General features: G+C 43.3%; 2 protein-coding genes across 4 annotated transcripts; one reads left to right on the top strand and one right to left on the bottom strand.

The window, feature by feature from the left end:
- The first annotated feature begins 15 nt into the window (after positions 1-15).
- On the top strand, positions 16-16,255 carry LOC128147405 (lysosomal acid lipase/cholesteryl ester hydrolase-like). The gene is made up of 11 exons (XM_052799951.1): positions 16-105; positions 318-392; positions 4,143-4,281; positions 5,595-5,709; positions 6,784-6,982; positions 7,581-7,690; positions 9,031-9,167; positions 9,736-9,876; positions 11,317-11,388; positions 12,709-12,777; positions 14,329-16,255. The coding sequence occupies exons 3-11, from the start codon at positions 4,150-4,152 to the stop codon at positions 14,560-14,562; spliced, it is 1,209 nt and encodes a 402-aa protein (XP_052655911.1). The 5' UTR covers positions 16-105; positions 318-392; positions 4,143-4,149; the 3' UTR covers positions 14,563-16,255.
- Positions 15,893-27,598, bottom strand: ANKRD22 (ankyrin repeat domain 22). 3 transcript variants are annotated; one of them, XM_052799953.1, is made up of 6 exons: positions 27,347-27,598; positions 22,088-22,279; positions 19,175-19,282; positions 18,746-18,823; positions 17,777-17,875; positions 15,893-17,005 (listed from the first exon to the last, which is right to left on the bottom strand). In XM_052799953.1, the coding sequence occupies exons 1-6, from the start codon at positions 27,365-27,367 to the stop codon at positions 16,928-16,930; spliced, it is 576 nt and encodes a 191-aa protein (XP_052655913.1). In that variant the 5' UTR covers positions 27,368-27,598; the 3' UTR covers positions 15,893-16,927. The 3 variants fall into 3 exon arrangements, with proteins under 3 accessions (XP_052655913.1, XP_052655914.1, XP_052655912.1); XM_052799954.1 differs by lacking the exon at positions 19,175-19,282; XM_052799952.1 differs by lacking the exon at positions 27,347-27,598 and having other exon boundaries at positions 22,088-24,369.

Below are 27,598 nucleotides of genomic sequence, written 5' to 3' on the forward strand. Positions count from 1 at the left end.
ATTTGGAGCAGCCCCTCAGTTGGGCAACAGTACAGGTCAAGGTCTGTCACAGCCTCAGGGAACTGGAACACCCAGGTCCCAGCTAAACATCCTAACCACTGATTTGTAGGTACTTCTTAAACTCTCCTGCTCCATGGTGCATTTGGGGTTTGTGAATTTAACCAGAATATCTTTTTCATCACAAAGATTTCCCCACTTCTGAAGCACTGCCAAATCAGCACTTAAATATGCTCTACAATACATGCTGCCAACTCATGACACTCACTGCTGCTACTCTGAAGCGTTCACTGTGTTTTTACTTCCTTTTATCGGCACAGGTTTCTGCCAGTGAATCAGTCTGCTAGTGGAGACAGACAGCGGCAGAAGACACAAGCAGGGCAGTCAAAGCAGAGGTAAGGTGCTTGTACATATGTGTTCATGATCTCTTTCTCTGTTTTCTGATGAACATAAAGATTTTCAGTCTTGCTTTTGTGCAGTTGCTTGTAAGAATAGACAGCTTTCTGCCTCTCTGATCTGTAAGCCTATTGCTGTGCACAGAACTGCTTGTTTGCTGAAGTTTGAAGACAAAGAAGTTTGACCTGCACAAAAGGAAGAAAAAGAGCAACTATTTCATTTTCTTCTACTTGTTTTATTCAGTCTGAGAACAAGGGAATGACAGTCCCAATATTGCAACAGTGTGTGTAAACTGGACCTCCTGCTTTTGCTGTGTAATGCACACGTATGTTTTGTTAGTGAGTAAGGCAGCAGATTGTCATATGCATTTAGTCGCAGTTGCTTTTCTGGTTGGTGTGTGTATGCCTTACAGCTTATATGAAATAAATTTTAGGCTGCTTAAAGCACAAGGGTAGATGGATGAATTTCTGATGGGCTTGTATCTTAGTTTCACTAAATCTTAAAAGTACCTAAAGAACTTTCAAGGGCATTTCTCTCTCTGACCTCTTTTCCTTCTAAGTATGTTCTTTTATGACAGTTTACGATGCCCAGTATTTCCTTACAACTTCATCCCACTAGATAAAACAGCTGTTAGTGTCTCCTAACTGTCTTTATTCCTGAAGCTTAGGGGAGCAGTGGCCTGCCAAGACTGATATTACTTAGCCCGCTGTATCTGATTTAAAAGATGAATACCTGGAAGTCCATGAGCCATGCCAGCTAAGCCAGGTGATCATAGAGTACATTGAGAAAAGTTTGCCCTAACAGGAGGGATAATTTAGCCTCTGCATTGCCTCAACTAGTCTTGGTAGTGACTTGAAAACAAGCTGAGACATTAGCAGAACTTCTTCTTCCCAAATGAGATTCCCTGTGCAGGGAGAGGGAGGCATATTTTACCCCCATTAGAACAGAGTAAAACAGCAGAAAGCAAAAAAGAGTGTTGTGCTGACTGAGTATTTAGTTGTGAGGCTTCCTTTTTGACAATAAAAATTAAGAAGTATTTGATATACAAAGGGAATTGAATGAAGTGTGTTTTGATGCCAAGTTTAAAGTTTTGGGTGTTTCCAAACGCTGCTTCATTCCAACTGTGTGGTGACTCACGAGGTTTGACTTCTTTAAATTTGTTCAGTCAAACTTAAATGTTAAACTGAAGATCAGAAAAAGTCAAAACTCCTTCTCCTATAAGGAGATTCAGAGTGCAAAAATCTCTTGGTTACCCCTCCCTCAGTCCCACAAATCCTGCTCATTTTCCCCATTACTTGCCAGGAAATACTCTTACTTTCTTTTGATCTGTAGTTCCAAGTCCAAATAAACTTCATAGACCAGCATGTCTTGTCATAGCAGACGTCTTATGCTAGAAGCAGACTCCAGAAACATGTGGCTGCATGAGAACCTCTGTTCTTCATTAAAAATTGGATTCTCCATGTCTAGTGGACCTAGCAATTCCTGGCTTCAGAAAGACTTGTTTCCTGAGTCTGCTTAAATGCCTAATGCAAAATATAATATAGGCAGGTGTCCTACCAAATTCTCTCACAAACCTTGATGCCCAGCCTTGCATGCTGTGGCTACTTTGAAGCTACATGGACACTGACTAGTTAGCTAGTTCACTCTTGTTGACTGCTCACCTGGTTGTAGAACATACAACAGCTGCCTTCAGCCTGCCTTCCTGTCAGCAAGGCACTAACCCCGCTGAATAGTCCTCCCCCAGCAAATAGTCCTCAGGAGCTCCTGCGAGCCCCACTGCCTTACAGGCTTGTATCTCAGTGCTGAACTTGGCAGATATTTACCAATGACATCAAAAGTTAATTACAGGATGGACAGAAAGGTGAACTAACATAAACACACCGTGGTCATAGAAAAATGCCCTCTTCTTCTGAGGAAACCAAGGCTACAAGAGCAGTAATGTCTCCAGTCATTACTGGTGAGACAATCTTACAAGACGCCTTGACAAGTTGAAGCCTTACATTGCATTACATGTCCCTTTTGTCCCATGGATTCTATTGTTGAACATTTAGGTAGCCTGCCTGATCTTTATGGTCTTTATCCATATGCAGAATGGCTGCTACTTTTCTCTTCACAGCCCTCATTCTCTCCTCACACAGGTAGGCACAGCATACAACAACAAATAGATGTATAAGGTCTTTTCCAGAATGTGTAAGCACAGTCCTGAGCTTCATGGATGAATTCTTTTTGTACAGTTGTTCAGATTGGAAAGAAAAATCCCATCCTTCCCATCCTACCTACTTGCAGCTCTCTTGTAGGCAAGGAGCACTGAACATGTCAGCACTTTTCTTGCTCTCTAGTTTTAACTCATAGTCCCACACCCAGTAACTTTCAGGGACACAGAACCTGCTCTTCCCTTTTCTAGCAAGCATTTGAGTCAAAATTTCCATGTTGAAAAAAAGGTCTGGGAAGCTCACAGAGAGGAGTGTTCCTGCACTCATCGACAGTGTTCTGGAAAATAAAGACTAAAACCTGGAAGCATATCTACTGTAGGTGGAGTCAGCATAAACTGGTGCTAGATAGACTGTACTCTGCAATTTCTATTCAGAAAAGCTAATCTGGTACCACTACTCAACCAGGAAAGGGCAAGGTCTCACCTCCCCATGACCAAGACAAGATTTGCAGTATGGACAGCCATTTCTAAGAGGTAAAGGAGACATGCCCTTGGCAACATGGAGGCAGTCTCAGGATCCATCATTGACTGCTCTAAAACCAAATCATTCCATGGTTTCTCAGCTGGTGGCAGCCATTGATTTTGAGACACAGAAACTTTGAGCTCAGAAGTAGCAGTAGGAAAAATACAATTACCTGGGGATAGCAGAGCAGGTTCTTGGAAGAAGTGGGCAGCAAGGGGATGGTGAAAAAGCCTGAAGGTTGGTAAACGGGGACCTAGATGATTCAGTTTCCATCTGAAAGACAAGGTTGACTGGGAACTGACTCATGGGTCTTCCAGGGAGCCACACATGGTCACCTTGTTCACTTCATATTCCCAGAGGAACTAATTTCAAACAGAACTTGAACCTGGTCTGGGGCACATCACCCCACGGTGAAAGCACAAGCTGGCACTGATTTGGTGCATACATGTTCCCCTAAGCCTGTTACATCTCCTCCCAAAGTCCCTGAATCACTCCTGACTTCTGCACAACCCTTCATGAGCCTCATTGACTGATCCCTCGCCCCAGCACACCACTGACCAGCACAAAGAATGGTATTTGATCCTAAAGGAGGAGAGGGCAGGTGGAAAGAGAGACCGTCCCAAACCTCTCTCACCTCATTCCTGAGGAGACAAGAAACAAACAGTGCTTTCTTCTCCTTTCACCTCTCCTGCTGGCAGAGAAGCAGAGGCAGATAAAGGCAGACAAGCTGGGTGATGGTCATCTCAGGTACTCATGCTTCTTTGTCAAACTTCTGCTAGGCTCACACCAGGAGCTGGCCCTGTCTACCAACCACAGCTCCCTTGTCATCTGCAGAGTGCTCAGGCATATTCTCGCATGGTATCCCTCAGTGTTTTCCTCACCTGTTCTGCAACCCTCCCTGTTGCACAGCATGAGCTGTAGACAGTCCCTCCTCACACACGTCCTTATTCTGGCAGCCCCTTGGGGAATAGACCTTGGGCAACCTTCAGGAGACTCCCCACTTGGGTCTTCCTGTGGAATTTCACACCACTCTCTTCCTAACACAGACACCCCTGCATGTGCTCTTTCACACAGCCCCAAGATGTGGTGCCTCCTCGTGCTGCTCTGCTCCCAAGGAATTGCCTTTTTATCAGGATTCACAACACCCTCCACTCTGAATTCAGACACAAGCCAGTACAGGAAGCCTCGCAACCCTGAATGCTTTATGAACGTTGTAAGTTGGGTCGCTTTCTCTCTCTTTCTAAAGCGTCTCTCCCAGTACCACTAACACTGCCCCATCACTAACAGTCCCTGTCAGGAGGCTACGAAGGGCCCCTTCCGCATTTCCCATTTTCCCAACCTGCCTTTTCCAAAGCCGCTGCATTAGAGTCACTACTGTAATATGTGACTCTTGCACGTTGCATGAGGACAGACACATAGCACTGCAATGAAGAGTGCTGGCTGCTACTTTTGGCTCCAAGGCCAGGCAACTCCCCAGAGCATCCTGAGGGGCACTGGAGATCCACGCTACTTAATTTTGACCCCAGCAACAGGACTCAGCCCTGGACTGTGGCCAGAGCACAGACTACATGCTCCAATCCATACCAACCTGAACAACAGACATTCACTGCTTGCATTTAGAGTGAACCCCAACAAATATATGATGAACATGAGGCTGGGCCATGCCTCATGACACTTGTTTGCAGTCACCTTTCTCAACACATGTTGGTATTTCGGGCTATTGCACAAAGAAGGGAAGAGTGCAAACCTGGCAAGAGGACAAAGATCCCTCCAGCATTGTGATAGGGAGCACCCGCCTAGAAGAAACCTTGATGCTCCTATCCAAACAGTCCATGCTCCCAGAGAGAAATATTTCTTTGCAGTGGAGGCAAAGGCTGGTTTCTAGTCTGAAGGGAAGCAGAGTCCTCCCCTTCTGTAACAACCTGTTTGCTCACTACAGTGGCAAGGGAGGTTGAACCCCTTCTTCAAACAGCAGATTCTCACAACACAAAGTAATCCAAGATGAGATACCTTGCTCTGAATCACCAAAGATTTCCCCACAGTACATGCAAAATCAGGTGTAGGTGGTCTCATGAGTTCCTTAGCGACAAGAGCTCCACCCTTGTTTGCCTTGCCTGCATGGCTTGCCTAATCACACTTTGGCAAGAATGGATTCATTATGGCCCAAAACCCACAGCTTTTGGCACTGGCTTATACAGATACTGCTGAATATTTAGTCTGTAGAAAGGTATGATCTGTATCAGCCTTAGAAAACATGACAAACTATCTCCCAAAAGGTTAGTCACTCAATACAGTTCTGCTTTGTCCCATCATATGGGGCCAAATACCAGACAACTACCACCTAAGCAGGTCTGAAGAAGACTTTGATGCATCTTTGTACAAGACCTGTAATATTTATTCTCAGCCATGGTCCCAGTGGCTTTGCACTACCATTACAGAACAGCCCACATCCACACTGCTTAGCTTGGTTACCCTCCAAAACAGGACAACTTGCATGTTAACAAACTCTCCCTTGGCTTCCTACAGAGTGAAATTATCAGATATCATGGATACCCCAGTGAGGAATATCAAGTTACCACGGAGGATGGATACATTCTTGGTCTTTTCAGAATTCCTGCTGGGAGGAACAGCCAAAATACAGGTGTGACACAGTTATAGCACAAAGGAAATTCTGAGACCCAACTCTTACTTGGGGTCCCCACCTTTCCCCTTTGCACATGCAAAGCATATTCCACACCTTTCCATCTCAGGAAGAGCACCTAGTCAGGAGTGTGGAATGTGGCCTGAATTCTGTATCCATCTGAAGTTCACACATTCAGTGTCTCTGTCGTTATTTCAGATTTTTCTAATAATTTTGTCATATCCCAGTTTTTTCCCTCATGTGGGCTGGGAGAGGATTTAGTAGACTGGATTTGGGGAGGTTTTGCATTAACACCCTAAGTAATATACATTTAAAATAGAAGCCTGACAACAAAGCCTCTCCGGTTGGGCATATGAATATTAATTCCCAGCCTTCTGAAGGACAGAGATATTCTTGAGGAAGGTGATAAGAAATCAGATCATCAAAGAAAAGCAAATGCACTTCATCTGTTTCATCACATTTTCTGAATGGAGTAAAAATTTCTACCTGGAATTCGAGGTGCCCTGGATACTGCTACTTTGTTTATTACTCCTTGTTAGAATTATAGAATAATTTGTTTTGGATGCCTCTTCCTATCTGGATCTCCTCCTTTGGAGATCATCTGGACCAGCGTCACTCTCAAAGTAAGGTTAACCAAAGTTAGGTCAGGGGCCTCTCAGCCCTGCTCAGTTGGTTGCTGAATAGACCTAAGGGTAGATATGCTTCTTTGGATAAATTATTCTTTGTCTTCCATACACTATTATGCCTTCAGCAGTTTTCAGCTGTGGGCAGATGGTTTCAATATAGGGACCTGTAAGTTGGCTTTCCAGTGCAAAAGGAAGTGGGGACAGGCCTCCTCATTAAATTCTTTATTTGCCAGTCATGTCATGAAATAGTTACGAAATGTCATGAAATGGTTCCTGCTTGAATGGAACAAATCCTTCAGGTTTCTCAGACCAATAACTATGCATAGTTTTCCTGGGAGCTTCTTGAAGAAGGAAAGATTTAAAACCTCTCACAAACTAAACTCTGCACCCCAATCTTAAATACACATTAACTGCTGCTCCAATGTAAGAATACTTTCATCTTTTCCAGGGCAAAAGCCTGTAGTCTTCCTACAGCATGCTTTTCTAGGAGATGCTACCCACTGGATTTCTAACCTGCCCAACAACAGCTTGGGCTTCCTGCTCGCAGATGCTGGCTATGATGTCTGGATGGGAAACAGCCGAGGGAACACTTGGTCTTTAAAACACAAGACCCTTAAGCCCTGTCAGAAAGCGTTCTGGCAGTTCAGGTACTCTGTAGAGGGAGAATTACTTAAGATGGAAACTCCGAGGGGACTAAATAGCTTCAGCTATTAGGATTTTACCTAAACCAGCATCAGAGCAGGGTCTACACCAACCAACAAGAGTAAAGAACCAGATGAAGAAGGATGCTCACTACTACTCAGAGTTGGGAGCATTGACTGGGGAAGAGATTTCAGCCACTGGGAAATGAAAAGGAATGCTGAGGAAAAGGGAGACAGTTCTGTGAGTGAGAGCAAGAACCTCAGCTGGAACAGGCTGAGCAGCCTTGTCTAGAAATCTCTGATCTATCACAGCTGAATGCGACCAACCCATGCTAGTGAAAGCACTGATTAAATTCCATTCCGCAAGGGCTGCAAGTGACAGGTGAAACTGGCACCTCCTCTGCAGAGAGCCCAAGGCATCAGGCAGCCTGGCAGTACAGCTGCATCTCCTCTACCCCTTCCCCAACTCAAGCAAAATGCAGACAAAGTGTGCAACCTCGTCTTTCAGTGGGTCCTGCTTGGTGCAATGAACAAAACTGACATTCAGTTACTCACACTGTGATAGCTGAATTATCTGCTAGCTTTTTGTGTTTTTTCCCTGTAGCTTTGATGAAATGGGTAAATATGATATTCCAGCAGAGCTGTACTTCATCATGAATAAAACTGGACAGAAGGATGTATACTATGTTGGTCACTCTGAAGGCACAACAGCAGGTAATGAATGTCAGGACACTCATGGTTCACAACCATTCATGTTCCTATCTGATCAGTAGGTGTGTCTCTCCATTGATTCAGTTGTTTTTCTTGTTTGTGGAGAGCTAGCAAATGTAGAAGTGCCTTCTGACTTGAGATTTGGAAAATATGCAAAACTTTTCTAAAACCAGCTTAGTTTACCCTTAATAAACAAAGAAGCCTAATCCAAATGTAGTTCAACTTTTTAAATAAATAGAGACATAAAAAGTGGTTATTTACTGGGCACTTCAGGTACTGGCACTGGGTATTTTTCTTAAATTCTCAACAACAGGAATTTTCATTAAGTTCATCTTTTGTATTAAAACATACAATTATTTTCCTTGTGAACAGGAAGGAAAAACTAAAAAGGTAAAACAGCACATATAACACATAATTTCAAATAACAGAAGACAAGGAAAAGGAACCTCAACATTACTAAGTCATGTGACTTAATGGCAATCTTACAATTTAAAGCATGGTTCATGAGTGGCTATAACTGGCCATATTACTGTTTAAAAACATATTGCCAGAGACTGAAAATTAGGAAAGAAAAAACATTAGTAACTTATTTTCTCTTAGTGCCAGCCTTTAGCATTAACTCACTTCATGGAGTCTGAATGCAACTAACTTTCTTTTAGCATCAGCTGAAAGTTCCTGATATTTATGGTTTATATGTAAGATCCATGAACGGTCATTGATTAGAAATGAGCAACTGCCAGTTCATTAGTGTAAACAACCCAGAAAAAAGGGAAGGAAATGTGGGAAAATCATATATTGTCACAGCTCCAGACCTTTTCTTTCTTTTCCTCTCTTAAGAGTATTTAAAGACCCTCATGGCAAAACAAACTAACCATCTAGGCTTTCTTCAGCTGCCTTTGATGCAAACAATCAGTTGAAAACACTCAAAGATGCCAGTATTCAGCTAATTATTCTACAGTTTCATGGAAGCATAAACATACATAGACCTTTAGAGACTATAATCTGAAAAACTCATTTTTTATGAGAGTTTTTTGAACTTTAGAGGGAATTGATTTTATCACAAAAACCTTATTGACATGGTGCCTACAAAAACTGTTCTGATAAAGGCAACGTCCAGATGTGCTCTAAATCTCGAAATGAACTTTGTCTCCCAAATAAAATTCATTTCAGGACTTAGGTTCAACACTCGCCTTCAGTAAAATATGCAGCACAGACAAACACGGACAACAGACAATGGGCTGCAAGTCTAGTCTCACTTCTTGTTTGCTACCTGCTGCTGATTTATTTATTTTGTCTGTGAAAGATGTCGCCACTAACTCAGGCTGTCCCTTCTGTGTTTGCAGGCTTCATAGCATTTTCTACATACCCTGAGCTGGCTAAACGGGTCAAAATGTTCTGTGCTCTGAGCCCAGTAACCACAGGCTCACATGCTACAAGCCCTCTGATTAAGATAACAAGTGTTCCTGAACCACTGCTCAGGGTATGTCATTTTTCCTTCTAAAAGAGGCCCGATGCCTGACTTGCTTTCACAGGGTTCACTCAACCTCAGATGAAGTGTTCCCAAACAGGTGACATACTGATACTGAGCTTGGGATGAATCAAGTGCTCTTGAAAAATCTGTTCCCAAACTCTGTGGGGAAAATACTGGAGATATAAGGCTTGTAGCAGCAAGTACGAGACTTGTGAAACTGACTCATCATAGGACTCTTACTCTTAAGTAATGTTTTGCTGGCCTCATGCAGGAAGAACTAAACCAGAGCTGCAATAACAACCATGACAACCTCTGGGACTTCAGAAATGAGTGAGCATTGAGGTCACCACGCTAGAAATGGGAGGATGGCTTCCTCCAGGATTGATGCCAGTAATATGAAGAAGGAAGGATATGTGATGCACAATGGGGAAGAAAGTGTTTTAAGGGGTACTGGGAGGGCAAGCTCTTTCAGCAATCTTTGAATACTGAGTTAGGAGGCTAGGCTATTAGCAACAGTTTCCTGCATAAAATGCCCCTGTAACAAGAAAAAAAGTGTTGCGCTTTTCCGTTCCCTCAGTTAGCATTTGGCTGCAAAGGAGCCATGCACCAGATTGGATTTCTGAAAGGACCTGTGACGCAGTTGTGTACAAGCCTGGATAAGTTCTGTGGCCATGTACTCTGTTACATAGCTGGAGGCAACATAAAAAATCTGAACACGGTAAGTATATGCAAGAGCACCTACTCAAAGTAAAACTACAGTGATTTTGGAAGTTACATTTGGGCACTCTATCCTTGTCTAGTAACTGTCATGCATGTAAATGTACATAAACCACAATGTAGTTCTCAGCAGATCGAGGGAATGCCAGGGCATTGTGTGGTGCAAACACAGGACTAGAGCTAATGATGGATGGGACCAACAACTAGGCACATTCCAATCCCAGAAAGAAAGGACTGTATTAAGCCTGGAGCTATATTGCATATGTAAATAGATGTGCCCTCTTTTCGGGCTAAGCCAACCAGATTTTGGTCATACACAGATGCTCTTTAAAAAGACCCAATGGATGATGGAGTCAGACTTCTTGGTCATACAGGTCCCTGTTTCCTTCCTTAGCATGCAGACACCAAGGTCCTCTGAACACTGGAATAATTAAAAGGCAGGAAAAAGCTCCTTTTCCCTTGCCACTTTTCAGACTACTTGCACCAGAACTTGATCCCAAAGAACTACCATAAGGAGCATTCTCCCATTTTTATTGTCCTTAGAACTGGGCCCAACAGCTCAATCCACAACATGTAGAGCTACAGAAAGTCCTTCCACTGTGCCTGAGGAGTGCAACACACCTACAGTGCGATTCACAAAGACTAGTGCCTCAGTCAGTGGGGACAGGAGAGACAAGAGGGTTATCCCTATGCTTGCTGACATATGGGCACTGTAGTGTGTCTTAAATCCCCTTTACAGTGGCCAAAGTATGCAAAAGCTGGCCTGTGTAATGTTTATTACTGCAATATCTGTAAAGTCTGGGGCCTATTCTTCTCCATCTATAACCATTGCAAAAAGCACATACGGGAAAGAAATGAGAATCAAAGGTTCAATGCAAAAGCAATTGGAGGCATTGCGGCCCTTTTGAATTGCAGAGCTAAACCATTAAGGATCTTTCCTGACTTGGGTTAAGTCACAAATGTGGTTCTCAGGGCAAGATACCAAGTCTGAGGAGGAATGCAGGGAGATGGAATTGGAACATATCCTTAACAGAACTATAAAAACACAAACAGAAGAAAAAGCAATCTGTTTTGTAATCTGCCTTCTTTAGCACTAGGAGTAAAATGAAGAGAAAAATAAATCTTCAAAAGACTTATACATGCATGGGGGTTTGCTGTGAGGTCAGTAATCTACTTTGAAAGGACTGGAAGGTTTTTCCCAGCATCCCACAGTAGTACTATCTTCATGGAACAGACTAACTTTCATGGAAAAAGTGTGCAGATGCATACTATTAACCAGCTATTCCTAAGTCTGCTTCTCAGTTTTCTGTCCGATATTTGAAGAACATCCTATGAAAATGGGGTTTTAACACAGCAGTAGTATGTTGCTCAGGTCCTTCACAGCTTTATTCAGTCACAGCACTGGATCACTGCCTTTATAACACTTCTGCTTTCTCTCCAGAGTCGGATAGATACCTACGTAGGACATTCCCCTGCTGGAACATCCGTACAGAACATTATTCATTGGCATCAGGTATAACTGTGTACTGATGTGTAAACAGACTCTTACTACTGCTTTTTATGCAACCAACTGCCTACAGGGAATTCCAGAGGCAGTGGATCTGGGAATCTGCCCATCACATCTTCTCACAAGCTGCCGTGAGCACCTGCCACAGAGGGAGCACTCTTTCCCATGGCTCACCAGACCATCACCTGAATTGCCCCTTTGGTATCAAGCACCGAGATTTCCCCAGGGCATATCAGGCCTCTCTGCATGTTGGGCTCTAATGGCTTCCAGCCTTCATTTTCATTTATGAAGACATTTGCCTTGAAAGCTGCAGAAGTGAGTGCAACCACAGCCTAGGCACTTGGCAGGCAGTAGGAGGATAGTGGAAATTGAGCAGCCAGGGGATGAGCTAGACAAAGAAGAGATCCAGGTTAAAGCTTTTCTCCCAGAGTGTTAATTGCAGCCTGGATCACTTCCCAAAGCCAGCTGACTTACACAAACGCTTCTGCTGGCACCAGCGGCAAGTGGGGAACTGCCTCTTCTGCTGGCACCTTACGTCACTCTCAGACCTAAGCTTGTTCTGCCCGTGCTCCAAATCAGACCAGGGCAAGAGAGCGTCGGCTCAGAAACGCATCACTGCATGTGCACAGAATTGTGGCCACTTCTGCCAGCACTTCAATACGTGCATGCTCCTGCACACACCCCTGACTAAAATTCCAAGGATCCAGACTGCCAGCACCCAGACCCAGAAAACAGAGACAAGCTAGCAGATTTCTAGCATATCCTCAGTTACTTAAAGGCTTGGATAAAAAATATGCACATACATTTTCAGTAAGACAGATTCATCTTTTTTTTTTTCCCTTCTAGACAACACGCATTCAAGATGACAATAGTTTAGTGTTAAGCTGATCGCAGCCTGCTCCCAATAGCCAAACTCTTGTAAGAGGTACAGAGCTTCTGGAAATGTCGCCACTACTGTGAGCCGACCAGACAAAACTGACACACGAAAGTCAAGGTGTGTGAGCAGGTATCATATGTTACACTAGACTAGTAATAGTCCTGACACACCTCTGCATCACAAACAGGGACCCCAACTTTAGCTAACTAAGATAGTCAAGCAAAATTTTAACGATAAAACATGCCAAGGGTGGCGGCTGAGGATCAGGAGACAATGGTAGCAAGACAAAAGGCAATGAAGCCACTCACCCTACGACCCATCCTCAGAATCCCTGGAAGCCTGCCCACTGCCTGAGCCTTGGCTTCAATCAAAGGCAAGAAAACACCTCCTGCACTTTCCTCTGTCTCTTAACACTTTCATTTTATCTGTCCTTGTTACAATATTAACAGGTAATACGTGCAGACCAATTTCAAGCTTATGACTACGGCTCTAAGGAAAACATGAAGAAATACAACCAGGTAAGGCAATACAGATTTCCAGAGAACTCATCCTTGGGTCCTGGCAAAACTAAGAATAGAAAAATCCAGATTTCAGCACCTGTGAGTGCTAAAGAGGGGGAGAGTGGTCTGAGGTAATGTTTCACCTGAATCTAATACTCATACATGTAAAAGTCTATTCACAGACAAGGCATAGACACATCCTTGTGGACAGCTAACAGAAGTTCGTTTTGCCTCCCCTACTGATGCAGGGATGTGTCCAATGACACGTCAATTTACCTGCCATTCCCAAAAGGCTGAGAGCCACACCCAAGTCCTAGGACTTCATGAGTATGGAGCTCTTCACTTCCCCCAAAATCCTCAAGGTCTGCCTTTCAGTTAAATGCTACACTGGCCAAAGGGGGAAAGGAAAAAAAAAAAAAACAACGCGGGGCGGGGGGGGGGCGGGGAGAAAAAGTGGAAATGCATACCTTGGTTTTGGGAAGCTACTTACCACAAAAATAAAACAGAAGGGATGATTCACTACAGCACAGTGGAGACTACTGCTGCGGTGAACTAATATATCCTGTATGGAAAAAAGGAAACGGACAAAACTTGGTCACTAGGAGCTTTGGTTACCACCTAGTCAACACTCAGAAATGCTGCGATTCTCCTGCAACACCGATAACTTGCCTGACAGTTTTTTAAGATTTGATCAGATCAGTTGACATGTCGTGAGCTTTTCTGAGTCAGGGCAGGTTATTTTATGGGTGGCACGTTATTTTACAGGTGGAGAAGGACTCCAAAGAGTTCTCAGACACCTTCCATGCACACATATGGTCTTTAAATACTGAAGTTTAAAGTCTGGAATGGGCAATGTTGTAGCCCCAGTACTTTGGATGGTTAGGAAACTGCCCCAAAAAACAGTCAATGAGAAAAAGAACAGAACCACCCTTAGATAATAGGGGTCAATTTAAAAGCATCTTGTGCCTGGTCCCTTACCACCCCATAGACGAATAATCATCCTGCATTAAGTCATTTGGCTCAGGTCTCAGAAGATCCCCATTCCACTTTTCCGTGTTTCTTTGATTTCCTCTGTGATGACAGACAAGGCAAGTATGCTCACGGGCTATTACTCCATCAGTAGCAACACTGTGACCTAGAGGGAGCGTCAAGTGAAGTCTGGAACAATACAACTAAATATCTTTCACTCCATGCCCCATAAAAGCATGAAGAGGACTGCATATAAGCCAGAAACGGAACACCCATGAACAACAACTCTGCGGTCCTTGCCTGGTAAACACAGACACTGCTCTTGCCATATCCCCACCTCTGAAGGGCATGAGTAGGTGTCAAACTGCAGGACAACTCTTAGCCATGCATTAAGGAAAGACACAGGAATAGGATGGATCATTTCCTTCCATGGTCAACAGGGAATGGGGTTAGGGCAATAGGCACTAAGAGGGTGGCCTTCGTCCTTACTGTTTTACTGTAGTGAGTGCAGAAGGGAAAGAGATGCTTGCACAGAATCCTTTCTCTAAACACAACTTCTGATACAACAGCATTCACTCAGGTCTCCTCCCTTTCTTACAGTCTACTCCTCCTGCATACCCAATAGAGAAGATAAGCACACCAATTGCTGTTTGGAGCGGTGGACGTGACAAATTTGCAGATCCCAAAGACATGGCAAAGCTACTTCCTCGGATTACTAATCTCATTTACCACGAGCATTTCCCTGCTTGGGGACATCTTGATTTCATCTGGGGCCTTGATGCAACTGAGAAAATGTATCGGAAAATCATTGAACTAATAACAAAATACTTTTGAAAGCACATGCCAAGTGTTGATTCACTCATTAAAACTCTCCAAAATTTCTATTTGGCAATAAGGAGGAAGAGGTAAACACACAGACACACATAATAGTATAGGTAGTATACCAGTATAGGTATTTATCCGCATTTGTTTGTTTCTTGCTTTCCTCATAGTTTGAGGTTTTCCATGGTGTTACTGTGACTGCTGTCTTCCTGAGAATTTTGAAGTGTATAGGAATAAAAGCTGAAAACATGAGTATATCTGAGCACACACTGCAGGGATCACTTAATTTGGACAGCTTTTATTTCTACAAGACTGATTTTTCAAGCCTAGACTCTATTGTTCTCATGTATATCTTACGTACCCCACAGAAGCATTCCCGTGCCCAATCTGTGTCTTCCCGTGAAAACCCAAAAGTGGGATTTGCTCATTTCTCTGTTGAAGTACAACGGACCTTAGTTTAAATTAAATCATTTATCCACTTGACAGAGAACTTGGCTTTTTTTTCTTTTTCCCTCCTCACATTTACCTACAATGTCAACACAACCAAGAAATCTTCAGACACAAGAAACTGAGCAGGCAATAGATGACTTCCAAACATGAAGGAATCCAACTTCAGAAAAACTCATAGAAGTATTCTCCTGCCCTCCATGCCTACACACCACCCAAAGGTTTGTCCATGCACTCTAAACCCCCCAACTTCAAAGCTGATAGATGGCAGCTGAGGAATGAGTAGATGTAGACCCATCAGGCAAGCTGCACTCCAAGCAATACAGCCTCCACCCCATGAATTATTCTTGACACTGGCAATGAAGTCATTGCAAGCATTCTGAGCTGTCAGCTTTGACTTTTACATAACTCTGTGTCTTGACCATTCTTTGTTCAAGCAATTTCTACAGCATGTGAAAGCAGTTTTTTCCCTTTCCAGTCATTCGCCCAAAGAGATAGCATCTTCATTATCTATGCAAGTGCCTCACCTCTACTCACCTACAAGCTGATCAGGTAGGTAACAGTGTGTGTCACAAGGTTACACCAGAAGTGTTCATTATTACAGGCTCAGACAGGGTAGCTTTTTTTCCTGGGGTGTTTCTGGGTGGGGCCTCAAGCTCATATTGCCCAACCAAACCCTTTGTAGTTGGAGTCAGCGTCCAATAGTTACACTGAAAAATGTATCTGTGTTCTGCAACACAGGAAAAATACAGCTGTCCATGCACCTAGTCTAGCAGCCATTAGCAGTGCTGATCATGACATCTATCTTCTGAACTTATGACAGCTTACAGGAAATGGCCAAAACTGTCAAGAAAAATAAAGATCCATTAGACCAAGAAAGCAAGATACAGCAGCATTTGAAAGGAGATTACCCTTTATTCCTGCATTATTAAATCACAAAGCGCCAGGCCACATTAATACATTGCTTACCACTGCAGGTTTTCTTCTACCTTCACCTATACAAGAGAAGACTCATGAATTTATTATTGTTTTGGTATATGCATCCCCTGCTGCATGCACCACTCTGAAAACCATGGTAACCTGTCCAGTCCCATGGGAAGGATGCATCTGGTTCCCATCAACAGCATTTCATTTATTGATTTTTTTTTTCTTTAGTACACTGCTATATTGGAAATGTAGTCAAGGGACTTGTTTCTGTACCACGCCAAACATATTTTCATTATTATTTCTTAATGCAATAAAGCAACCCAGGAACTGGCTTTCTTTGTGGTCTCCAGCAACTCATTGAATCTCTTTTTGCTGTTTCTTATATGAAAAAAAACCAGAAGATAATCCTTCCCTTGTAGCAACATACTGAGAATAAGGTGTGTGAAACTTGTAGCAGGGATGGAAGGAGGAAGTGCTAAGCTGAGAGATCTGTTTTCCCGGTCACTCCTGTTGTAGGAATAGAAATACTAAGAGGAAGGGTACTAGACTTTGTATAAACTGCTGTGGCATAATGTTCAGTTGTCAGGTGTATCCCCTCTGGGACAAGTAACGCACACTCTAAAGGAAATTTTATTTTTGCATTTGGTTGCCAACCATCATGTGCAATGTTTAGACTTCCAGAAATGTTATAGCTAGCTTTCAAAATCCAGTCTGTGCAAGTCAAGTAATAAACCAGAGGAAGCAGATGAGAAGAGCAATATTTTGAACACTATTGTAATCATTCACGGCTTAGTAAAATCAAATTAACTCCTTTCAGCCCACGTGGCCTTGGGGGTACTGACAAGTCTCACACAAAATAGTCGAAGTCTGCAGCAAGGCATGGGTGGATTTGGACCAACTCTTTATCAAGTAACAGCCCCCAACGCTCTGCAGGACTCCCGCTGCTGTGCAAGGTGGATTGCCAAATGAGGTAATTTTCTGCATGTTCAAGAGTCCTTGATGACTACGAACTTTTCTTTAGCATGCTTTCAATGTTGTGGAACTGCAATCTTCTTGCTATATCTAAGGGAGTCTCCCCATCCTGAAAGACACAGATGAAATATGTTGCAATATGAGAGAGATGGGTCAAGTACAAAGAGCTTTCCTGAATGTGCCACCCAGATGCAGTGCTCTCCTGCGTAAGTTTCACTGTCACATCCTTGCTCTGAAACAAAGGTTTCAGAACGTGCTGGGTCTCATACTACTCTCACTGAAGCCAGGGGCAGAGTCCTCCCTGCCTCTCCAGTAGTGACAGCCATTCCACTGTTTCCTGGGACTAATGTCCAAAGTCAGTGCAGAGCTAAGCTAAGAGCTGATTTCAAGAGCAACATGGGCAATACATTGCTCACCTCAACCCTGTAATGCAGATACTTCCAGGTCAATGTTTATTTGGACAACATTTGAGCTTTTCTGATGACAGAAGCAGCTTGACTTAGCCCCTCTCAAAAGAATGCTGTCCAGTGGCCCTAGGAAGGCTCTTACCACTCCCCTGCAGCCTCCATCTCAGGAGCAACTGTAGAGTAGCTCTGAGTTAAGAAGAGGTACTGTAAAGATAGCTAAGAGATCTGCCAATCCAGTGGACATGCAGGCAGCGTTTACTGATGGAAATCCAGCAGTGAAGGACTTGGACTTTAAAGTTGCTCTTGCCAAAAAAGGCAATGGAGAAAACGTTGCTTTACACCCCACAGCAAACAAGTCAGCTGCCAGGAGGCTGTGCACCCTTTTTTTAAACTGCTGCACACCAGCTAAGGCCTACAACATACTGATTCACTATCACAATAAGGAAATACAGTTAGCAACTTCACCTTCTTACCTGATTCTTTACAGAAGTGTCTGCGTGAGCTTCAAGCAGTAGAGGAATGACTGCCTGGTTTTTCATTTTGCAAGCATAGTGAAGGGCTGTGCTACCAGACTGAAGGGAAACAGAAGCAGATGAATTTTAGTTCTATTACTTCCTTGGTAGACCTTAGGCAAGTATGACTACCTGTAGCCTTATCAGTTTCCCCTAACAGCTGGATGCAAAAGACACGTATCATTTCCTGTCACAATACACTACACAGTAAAACAAATACATTGTCATAAGAGCAACAGAAACAAAAAAATCATTCCTTCCCTGGGATGCAGCTCTTAAAACAGGTCTGATACCTTCAGCAGGAAGCCAACAGTTCTTCACTAATTTCAGAGGATTCCCTGATCTTGGTCTCAACAGCTGTGTCTTAAGCAATACTGCTTGATCACACTTCAGTGTTTTAGAATTTGGTTGCTGCTAAAATTGGGGTTCTCCTTTTCTACCTTAGAGGAGCTCTTTACCACACCCAGGTAGGCTAGTGGATACAGAACTCTACATATGGCAGATCAGCACACTCTGAAGACTAAGTGAAGACACAGCGTCTAGCACTGTGGCATGACCTTCCCCCACAAATCTGCTCCAGCTGAAGAACTCATAAATGGTGATAAACTCAGACCCTTATATCACTAGAATCTTTATAGGATCAGGTATTTAATACATAAGTATCTCAGCCCAGTTTGCCTGGATTCTCTTAAGAGGGCATTGGTCAAAAAGGGAGAATTAGTTGATCAGTGGAGAATTATTTCTGTGTACATTACAAAACCATTGCTTAAGCGTCAAGGGGAATCACTGAATCCTCCTGCTACATCACAGTCAGTTCAGTTCCTGATCCTACTCTGAAAGCAGGACTATGTTGCTAGAAGATTCTGAAGTCTGGTTTTAGCATCGTTGCATGCATACAAGCCACATTTGCATTTCTATAAACCCACTTACAAAGTCTGTAGCATTAACATCAGCTCCAGCTCTAAGTAACATCTTGATCAGGTTTTCATTCTGTTTAGTCTTTGAGACCTGTTAGGTGCAAGGGAAAGAGTAACACAGTAAAACAGTTCATCTGCATATAGTACTAAGTAGATTTTGGCTAAATACTGTGTTTTTTCCAAAAAGAAGAGTGTCTGGCTTCTGCAAATGCCAGACTGATGCAGTGTGCATGTGATGCAATTCTAATGCAGTGATACAATTTTGTTCCTTTACCAGCTATATTCACAGCAAAATCCCTGCTTCTGTTGCTCTCCATCAGTCCTTGCTTTAAAAAAGCTGTCCATGTTCTATACAGGTTCCTGGCCTGAAATACTGCCGTGAGAAAGCTGATAAGGGGAAAGGGAAGGGTACAGGGTCTTTCCTGCTTTCATCCAGACTCACCATGAGAAGATACCCAAGAAGCATAACTGGCATGAGGATTATGATGAGCACATAGTCAAGGAAGGTAAACCGTTTTCTCACAGCATAATGCAGACAAGTGCGGTCCTTCTAAACACAAAATAACTCTGTTTAGTACCAGGTTCAGCGATCTGATTGTATTTGTTTAATATTGACAATAGCAGACCATTTTATATTTCACAAGCTTTCTTGTGCTACTTATGTTACTAGAAATATTTCTCTGGTTTTCAAGCAGAAACAGAGAGATGCATTTTGCTTCCTTCAAGTAGTAGAACATTTAACACATACAGGACTCATGGAAATTGGGCTACACATGCAAGAAGAATGTGGGATCCAAAGGATTCCATGTGTATGTCTGCAAACTTGGACATGGCTGCAGAGAGAAAGACGGCAGAGTGGACATTTCATGTGGCTACTACTGCTGCCCAGCAAGGTCAATGAATGGGAATAGTCACCGCAGCTCCTCTTCCTATAGAGATGCTGGCTACTGAAGCAAAGACATATGAGTGTTTATGGCATCTCCTTCAGCACATGAGAAACACAGGCAAGTGGCAACACCCCCAGCAGATTCCTAGTGAGAACAGAGTTTAAAAAAATCTTTGAATCTTGAGTGTACCAAAGCAACTAAAGGCCAGAGCTGTAAACTTGTGTGTTAGAGAACACTTGTGTTAAACCTCCTGCAGGTTGTCAAAGTGGAGTTTGACAAACTAGGTTACAGTGTTACACTGGGGCCCAAAATAAGGAGAGAAGCCTTTCTGTGCCATCCTCTGCTCCCCATTCTCAGTCCTGAGCACCAGAGTTGAGCTCTGCACCCAAGGGCCTGATTCCACCTGTGAAGATGAAGCAGAGAGGCATTTAAGCAAGCCAGGCATGGCTAGCAAATGGCTGCTAATGCAATTAAAATGACCTCAATGCAAAATACTGAACCCTTTCAAAGGGACTTTGAGGTAAGATGGAGACCCTTCTGCATTGAGAAGAACAACAGATGGGATAGAATATGCCACTGACCTTGTGAACATTTGCTGCCCTCCTATGAAATAAACAAATGCACTGGAAATCAGAGTGTTATGGGTTTGTGTGGCGCGGGTTTTCTTGGTAGCAGGGGAGGGGCTGCAGGGCCAGCTCCTGTGAGAAGCTGCTAGAAGCTTCTCCGGCTCCAAGCCAGACCCGCCTCGGGCCCAGGCCGAGCCCGTCAGTGACGGTGGTAGCACCTCTGGGAGAACAGAGTTAAGAAGGGGAACCTGCAGTGAGTAGGGGGGTTGGAATGTGAGAGGAACCCCTCTGCGGACACCGAGGTCAGTGAGGAAGGAGGGGGAGGAGGTGCGCCGGGGAGGTGCATGCCCCTGCAGCCCCTGGTGAGATGGCAGGCTGTCCCCCTGCCAGCCCACGGGTGGGAGCGGGGGAGCGGAGGCCCCCGAAGATGGCCGTGACTCCATGGGAAAGCCCGCGCTGGAGCGGTCTGTGACTGAAGACCGGCCTGTGGAAAGGACCCACGCCAGGGAAGTTTGTGAGGAACTGCAGCCCGCGGACAGGACTCATGTTGGAGAAGTTCGTGAAGGACTGTCTCCCGTGGGAGGGACCCCACGGTGGAGCAGGGGACGAGTGAGGAGTCCTCCTCCCCCTGAGGAGGAAGGAGCGGCAGAGACAAGGTGTGAGGAACCGACCCCAACCCCCGTCCCCTGTTCCCCTGCCCAGCCAGGGGGAGGAGGCGGAGAGAACCGGGAGTGGAGCTGAGGTGGGAAGGAGGGAGGGGAGGGGGGAAGGTGTTCTAAGGTTTGGTTTTACTTCTCATTATCCTTGTTTTGATTGGATCGGTAGTAAATTAAATTGATTTTGTTTCTTCCCCAAGTTGAGCCTGTCTTTTGCCCGTGACCGTAAGTGGTGAGCGATGCCTCCCTGTCCTTATCTCGACCCACGAGCCTGCCTTTATATTTTTCTCCTCATCCCACCGTGGCCGGGTGGCGGGGGGTGAGCGAGCGAGCAGCTGCGTGGTGCTTTGTTATCGGCTGGGCTTAAACCATGACACAGAGATATAAGATAGCCCACAAATGTGTAGGAACTTGCTAAACATTGCCGTGGAGTACGAGATGATACAGTAGAATTTACAATGTTGTGGGTTTTTTTCCTGGCTGTTTATCACCCTTAACATCATAAGAATAAATTACTAATGAAGCCAGCACACACATCTTTCAGCTACTTTTTATTTGTAACCTACAAGGAAATCTACCACAAAAACGTACTTCCTCATCGCCTTAGGGAAAATAGCCAGTCACAGCTATTGTGCAAGGCAGGTAGTTTTTTTTAAAACAGGGAGCAGGGAAGAACAGATGGAAGGCTTCCCTCCTTGCCTCCCAGCATGCTATTACGTGCCATGCTACTGTTCCGTAACATGACAAAAACAGCTCTGCAGAGGAAATAAGGAAGGTTTTTGTAGAGTCAGTCTCTCCTCAGGGACACATTTGTGGGAGATGGACAGGCTCTCCTGCAGACCTTCCTTTTAACCAGGGTGAAGAAAAAGACAGAGGGAAAGAAAGGCGACAGAAGGGACAGATAAAAGCTGGAGGGCAAGATGAATGCAGAGTGCTGCATGGGTAAGCAGGCAGAACCCACTGGGGACCGGAGCTGGCATGCAGTGTTACCTAAATGGGGAACATGAACACAGAGAGAAATTCAGGTTGGCAATGTTTATTATCTTGTGCACATTGGCAAGTTAGGAAGACAAATGAGGAGACAAACAGAAACATATAGGTTTATCAAATTATAATTTGGGGGTTATACTTATGCCTCAGTTGGAAACAAACCTCAGGTTTGGGTGTGCTTGCCAGAGTCCCCACATATACACACCAAGAATCTGAAAGAACAGTTGCTGCAGAGGAGGAGTCAGTGGCCACTTACCTTGTTTCTGAGGTTGACATCAGCATTTCTGTTTAGAAGATAGCTAACTATCCTGTTGTTTCCCTGTTTACATGCACAAATTAAGGGGGTGTCTCCACCAAAGCTGTCCTGGATGTTCAGATAGTTGCTGTTGCGCTCCAAAAGGAGCTGAACTTCATTGAAATCGTTATTAAAAGCTGCCTGACAAATGGGCTGAAGAGAGAAGATAATATTAATCAGCACACATTTCACTAAGACATCCATACTTCCCATTTTGACTTACTACTTGCACATCCTAAGACACTGCCAAGCACTTCTGACAGGTTGTAGTTCTAGGTGACTTCCAGAAGATGGTGGTAAGAGATACTCCTGCAGCTGCCACACAGCAGCTCTCAGCGCTCAGCCTGAGAAGTCACAGCCCTTGCACAGCAGAACAAACTTTCTGTTCATTTTGGACGATGTGTCCAAATCCAAGAAATCAATCCAGTTCATTTGCAGCCATTAAAAAACCGGCTTCGAATCTCATAGGAGTTGGTCACCGTATTAAGCAGCAAGCATCGACAAGCCCATGCCTCTCTAAGTTTACAACAGGCTTTCCCTTCAGATGAGCACTGCTGAACAAGAGGTACCACTTCTGACTCATCAGTTCCAAGAAGGAGAACAACACTTCAGGTGAAAGTTGAAAAATCAACCCCCCGCAATGTTTGTTTTTTAGGGCTTGAAGTTAAACTTCATACCTAAAAAATACATGCATGTATGCCCACAGCTGAGATCCTGCTTGGCTTTTGAGAACTGCTTGCTGCTCCAGCCTTTGCTCAGCATTTCTACACGCCCTTGACCTAACCTGCAATTCCTTCCCTCTCCGGCAGCAAGAACTCAGACTAAGGAGAGGCTGAGAATGACAGGAGTACTACGAGTTTCTAAAGGCCTAATACAGGCGGAAAATAACAGTGGGAAGTGTGGCAGGCTGGTAGCATTTGAAGTTCTCCAGTTGACAAGAGAATAAGTTTCTTTCTTTTCTTCTGTCTTTGATACTGAGGATTTTATTCACCATTTTCTAAGATAGGCATTTTCTTTAAATATTATCTGCAGTTTTTCCTTCCTGTCCTCCTTTTTTCACATCCTAAATACACTACGTGAACAAGATCTAGCCCTGAAGTCTGAGCCCTTTCCTCACTCCCCTTGCAGTTAGCTTTTTTCCCCCCACATCAAAAAGATTCATGTTATTTACACTTTTGCTTTAGACAAACTTTGAGCTACAACACAAGTTTACCTCCAGCATCATTGCTGCTTAGTCTTCTGCACAGTTGCATAAGAGAAGTGATTTTCCTTTCTAAAGAAAGTATTTACATGTTTACCAGACCTTGCACCACTTCTTGTTTTGTTTTTATTGTATCAGACAGAAATCTACAAAGAATACATGCAATATTGTAAGTTTGCATATCTGTCTGCATTCTTATAAAAGCCTACATATACCATTTGCTATTATACACTCCTCCAGAAACAGAACCGTTTTAATGATTTTGAGGCAAAACCCCCTTTTAAATCCCTCTTGGTGTAAGTGACTTGCACACCGGTGCCATGTAAAGGATCAGTTTGCTCTAGAGCCTCACTCTCTGACATGTTGGTGTCTAATACTGTATCTTCATGTCCAGCAAAGAAAAGATCAAGTGGAGTCTGTTTGCACCTCTGATTTCCCTACTATTCTCGCTTTTAAGTATCGCTTTGCTTATTTAAAGATGCAGGAGATTTGCAGTTTGGTTGAATATCTGCTCAAATCCCAGCCATTTACCATACAACTTTACTCCTTTCTAGACTGATTCTTGCTAGTTCAGCAGCTCCAGCTCGTGTCACCAAATGACATGCTTTTGTACTTTTATTTCTGTACTGCCTCAAAGAGTTTTACTTGCTAGGCCATTAAGCCCAAGGCATTTCTGGCTGATACTTTCATTGACCCATGGGATCTTTTTCTGAACCTTACACTACTGTTCAACCCACTTCTAGAGCCATGAATAATGATGGGGCACTTTACACTCTCCAAGAGACTACATTATTTGGGACTGAAGTCACGCACAGGGACTGGCACACAAGAGTCAGTCGTACTCTTCTACCTACTGAAACCAGCTGTTCTCAGAAAACATCCAAGGGACAGAGAATGTAAGGAAGCAATTCTCATCCATTCCAACAGCTAATACAAGGGTAACTGACATACTTAAAGTATTTTTAAAATTATCATTATTATTATTATTATTATTCCACTGCAGTGGGGGTTCTTTGTAGAATTGATTCTTTCACACATTAATATGTTCCATTCATATTAAAAAAAAAAAAAAAAGAAACACCAAACTTTTTTCCTGGCTTTATGGGACTTTCTTGAGGCCCACTCTGCTGGTTTGCTTTCTAGAAAATGCCTCTTTTCATCAAAGGAAGGTGAAAGGTCCTATAGATTAGACTTGCAATATACTGCCCAAATTGAAAACATGACTCCATGACTGGAGGAGCAAACACAGTACTAGAATACTTAAGTAAGGAAACAAAGCAATCCAAACAACTCTACAGGCTCATTGTTTTCTTATAAATAACAATAGGACTTCAGAAAAAATGTGTAGGAAAGAATAAAGAAAAATTACAATTAGGTGGCAATCAGTCACCTGTGTAAAAGCCTCAGAATGAGCAACCAGTGGCAAACATTATATTAGGCAGTCTTTCTCTCAGAATGAATCAGAAACAGCAACCAGTGGCAAATATTAGGTGGTCTTTCTCACAGAAAGAGAAGGGAGCTGTTACAGAAGGCAGTTAACTGGGATAGTGGATAGAGTTCATGTCGTCTGGGTCCAAAAATGAGATCAGACTATGGCAGGAGTGTAAAACCTTTACACAGCTGAGGAATGTGAAGAGCCTGAAGACAGACTGATTTGCTTAGGTTGGCTAGGAAGAAAAGAGACAGGGCTGTAAGTGTTCCAAAATAAATTAAAGGGTAAGTATTAGAGAAGAAGAGCCAATTAATTTCAAGGAACAAGGTAAAAAAGGCAGTATATCTGGCCATGAAGTTTAGCATGAAAATTAGAAAGAAATTTCTAGCCAAGTGCAGAGTAAAGCTCCAAAACAGGCTTCCAGTAGCAGCAGAATGGACACAAAACCTGCCTGGTTCCACATTGGAGCTTGAGAAGTGTGCAAGAGTTTTCAAGCCTCTGCCACAAACCTCTTTTCCACCTCTCACTTTTTTGGGTTACTACTCTGGCAGCTCTATCTAAATTAGGACTAACTGTGCTTAAGACTGTTTTAAACAATTCTCCAAACTTTGCTCAGAAGACAATTAATAGAGTTTCTTACATAAACACAGTTGGACAGCACATGTCTGGAATATCAGCAGTGAGGCCAATTACAGAGTTAGGACAACATTATGTACAAGCAGTAGATTCCGTCCAAACCCCAAGAAAACACATTTCCTTTATGTCTACAGAAAAGCACGGAGGATAAAAGTCTGGAAACCCTCACTCAGTTTTCTACAGTGTTAGAAGACTACCTCAGCAATGATGTAGCTTAACAACCAGCTTCTGATTCGTGTTACGGTTATTCTATTATTGTTATCGACCCATCACACACAAGAGGGAAATAAACCTATGAGGTATGTACTCAGAGTAACTGGGCTTCACATGCAAAACGGAAGCAATGTCAGAAGAATGCAAAGTTCATGTCTCAGCATCGGGCTCAGCTGTGGAGAGGAGCAGGACTACGAAGTCTCATGGCAGCGTAGGACAGCCAGGAGAACCCCTGCAGCTTCCCTCGTTAGAGGTGCGCTGGCAACGGGAGCACAGACACAAAGTCTATGTCATCTCCTTTAGGCATGTGTGAGAAACAAAGGCCAGTGCTCCCACAACAAAACACCCTGAAGAAAGCATCAGTGGGAACTGAGCTCACAACTTCTGGAGAGGTTCACAGTCCAAAACACAGAGATTGCCAAGTGGCGACTCTCACTTTCACCACATTATTTACAAACCCCAGTGTCCTGACTGCCCCAGACAACTCAAAACAGACTGCAGGGGATTGCCCAAATTACATCAACACTTTGCAGTTGTTTAGACAAAAAGGAGTCACTCCATAAGATCCAGATATTCTGAACCAATCCATAGTCTCTTCCTGTGCACTAAAATTCACCCAAAGGCATGCTATGAACTAAACAGGAAAGTCTAAATCATGTTTGTGATGCTGAGGAATGCACCAGTATCCAATCCATACTCCTCAGAAAAGGCAACTTAGACTTTCTTATTCGCACTTCTCTAAATTTCTGTCCTGTATAAATGAACGATACTTTACCAAGAAAACTATATCTCACTCAAAATTTTTAAAGATTGAGAACTAAAGTATATGAAAATATTAACTAATAAGCATGGAAGATATGGACAGCATTTGAACATTCTCTAAGCACCACTTTAATTAAACTACATGACACTGGTTTCTTGTACGATACCATCTCAGAGTAGTAGATCTGGAGAGAGGCAGCAAATCCTTTCAGAATAAGGTGCAGTCTACCCAGTCCGTCACCTTATGAATGCACAGATTCAACCTCCCTATAATACTGAAAGAGGAGAAGGTACTTGATTTCTATAGCCTTTTAAAAATAAAAGGGTGGCTTTCAGCATAGAAAGGTAACCTGTTAAAGGAACAGCTATGTAATGCTATCTCCAGAAAAAGAAACAGCAGTGCAATCCACTGTATTCACAGTCAAAAGGGACTAAGATCCTCATTTGTTCCCAAGTGTACAAATGGAAAGTTTATAAAATAATGAATATGTTTAGGTAGCATTTATGCTAAAATCCAGGGGTATGCTAAATGCACCATGGTCTGGGGACAAACCCGCGAAGACAAGAGCTAAAAAACCCCACATTCCTAAAACAATTGTGGGGTGAGGGGAAACATTTCCTTAGGCATTAACTTTATTATCTATACTCAACAAAAGCCAAGGAGTTGTCTGCAGTTTGCAAAGTTGTTTGTACTGTGCTCAGAATCATTCTGATCTCAACACAGAACAACAAAAAATGTTGAACAAGTACTTTCTCTGTGAAGTCACAATAATGACACTGGTTATTGCATTTTCTTTACTCCTACAAACAGTATTTCTGTCAATTTGTAATAGCTGAACTACAACATTTCCAAAGGAAAAGAACTTCCAGATTTGTATAAGCCTGTGTATGGGAGGCTGCAAAGGGAACAAACCAAACCCAGTGAATATCCATATCTTTAATAGCTTCAGTTACTGTGCAGAAAATGGTCACGTACCTCTGAATAGAGTATCCCCATGCCTATTCTTCACTGCTTGAGTGCGTTCTTGTTCACCAGCCCAACAAGTTAACCTGATGTGAAATGCTCTTGAGCTTGTTTGAATCTGGTTAATATTTAACTTAAAAGTATCACTCTTGTTTAAGCTACATTTCCTTTAGGTGCTTTCTACTTTGTGGCATGAAACAATTGTCTTCAGAAACCCAACCCAGGGCTGCAAACGTGAGAACAGCTGCTTACGGAAGACTGACA

Source organism: Harpia harpyja, chromosome 10, assembly GCF_026419915.1.
Source record: "Harpia harpyja isolate bHarHar1 chromosome 10, bHarHar1 primary haplotype, whole genome shotgun sequence".
NCBI classification, from domain to species: domain Eukaryota; kingdom Metazoa; phylum Chordata; class Aves; order Accipitriformes; family Accipitridae; genus Harpia; species Harpia harpyja.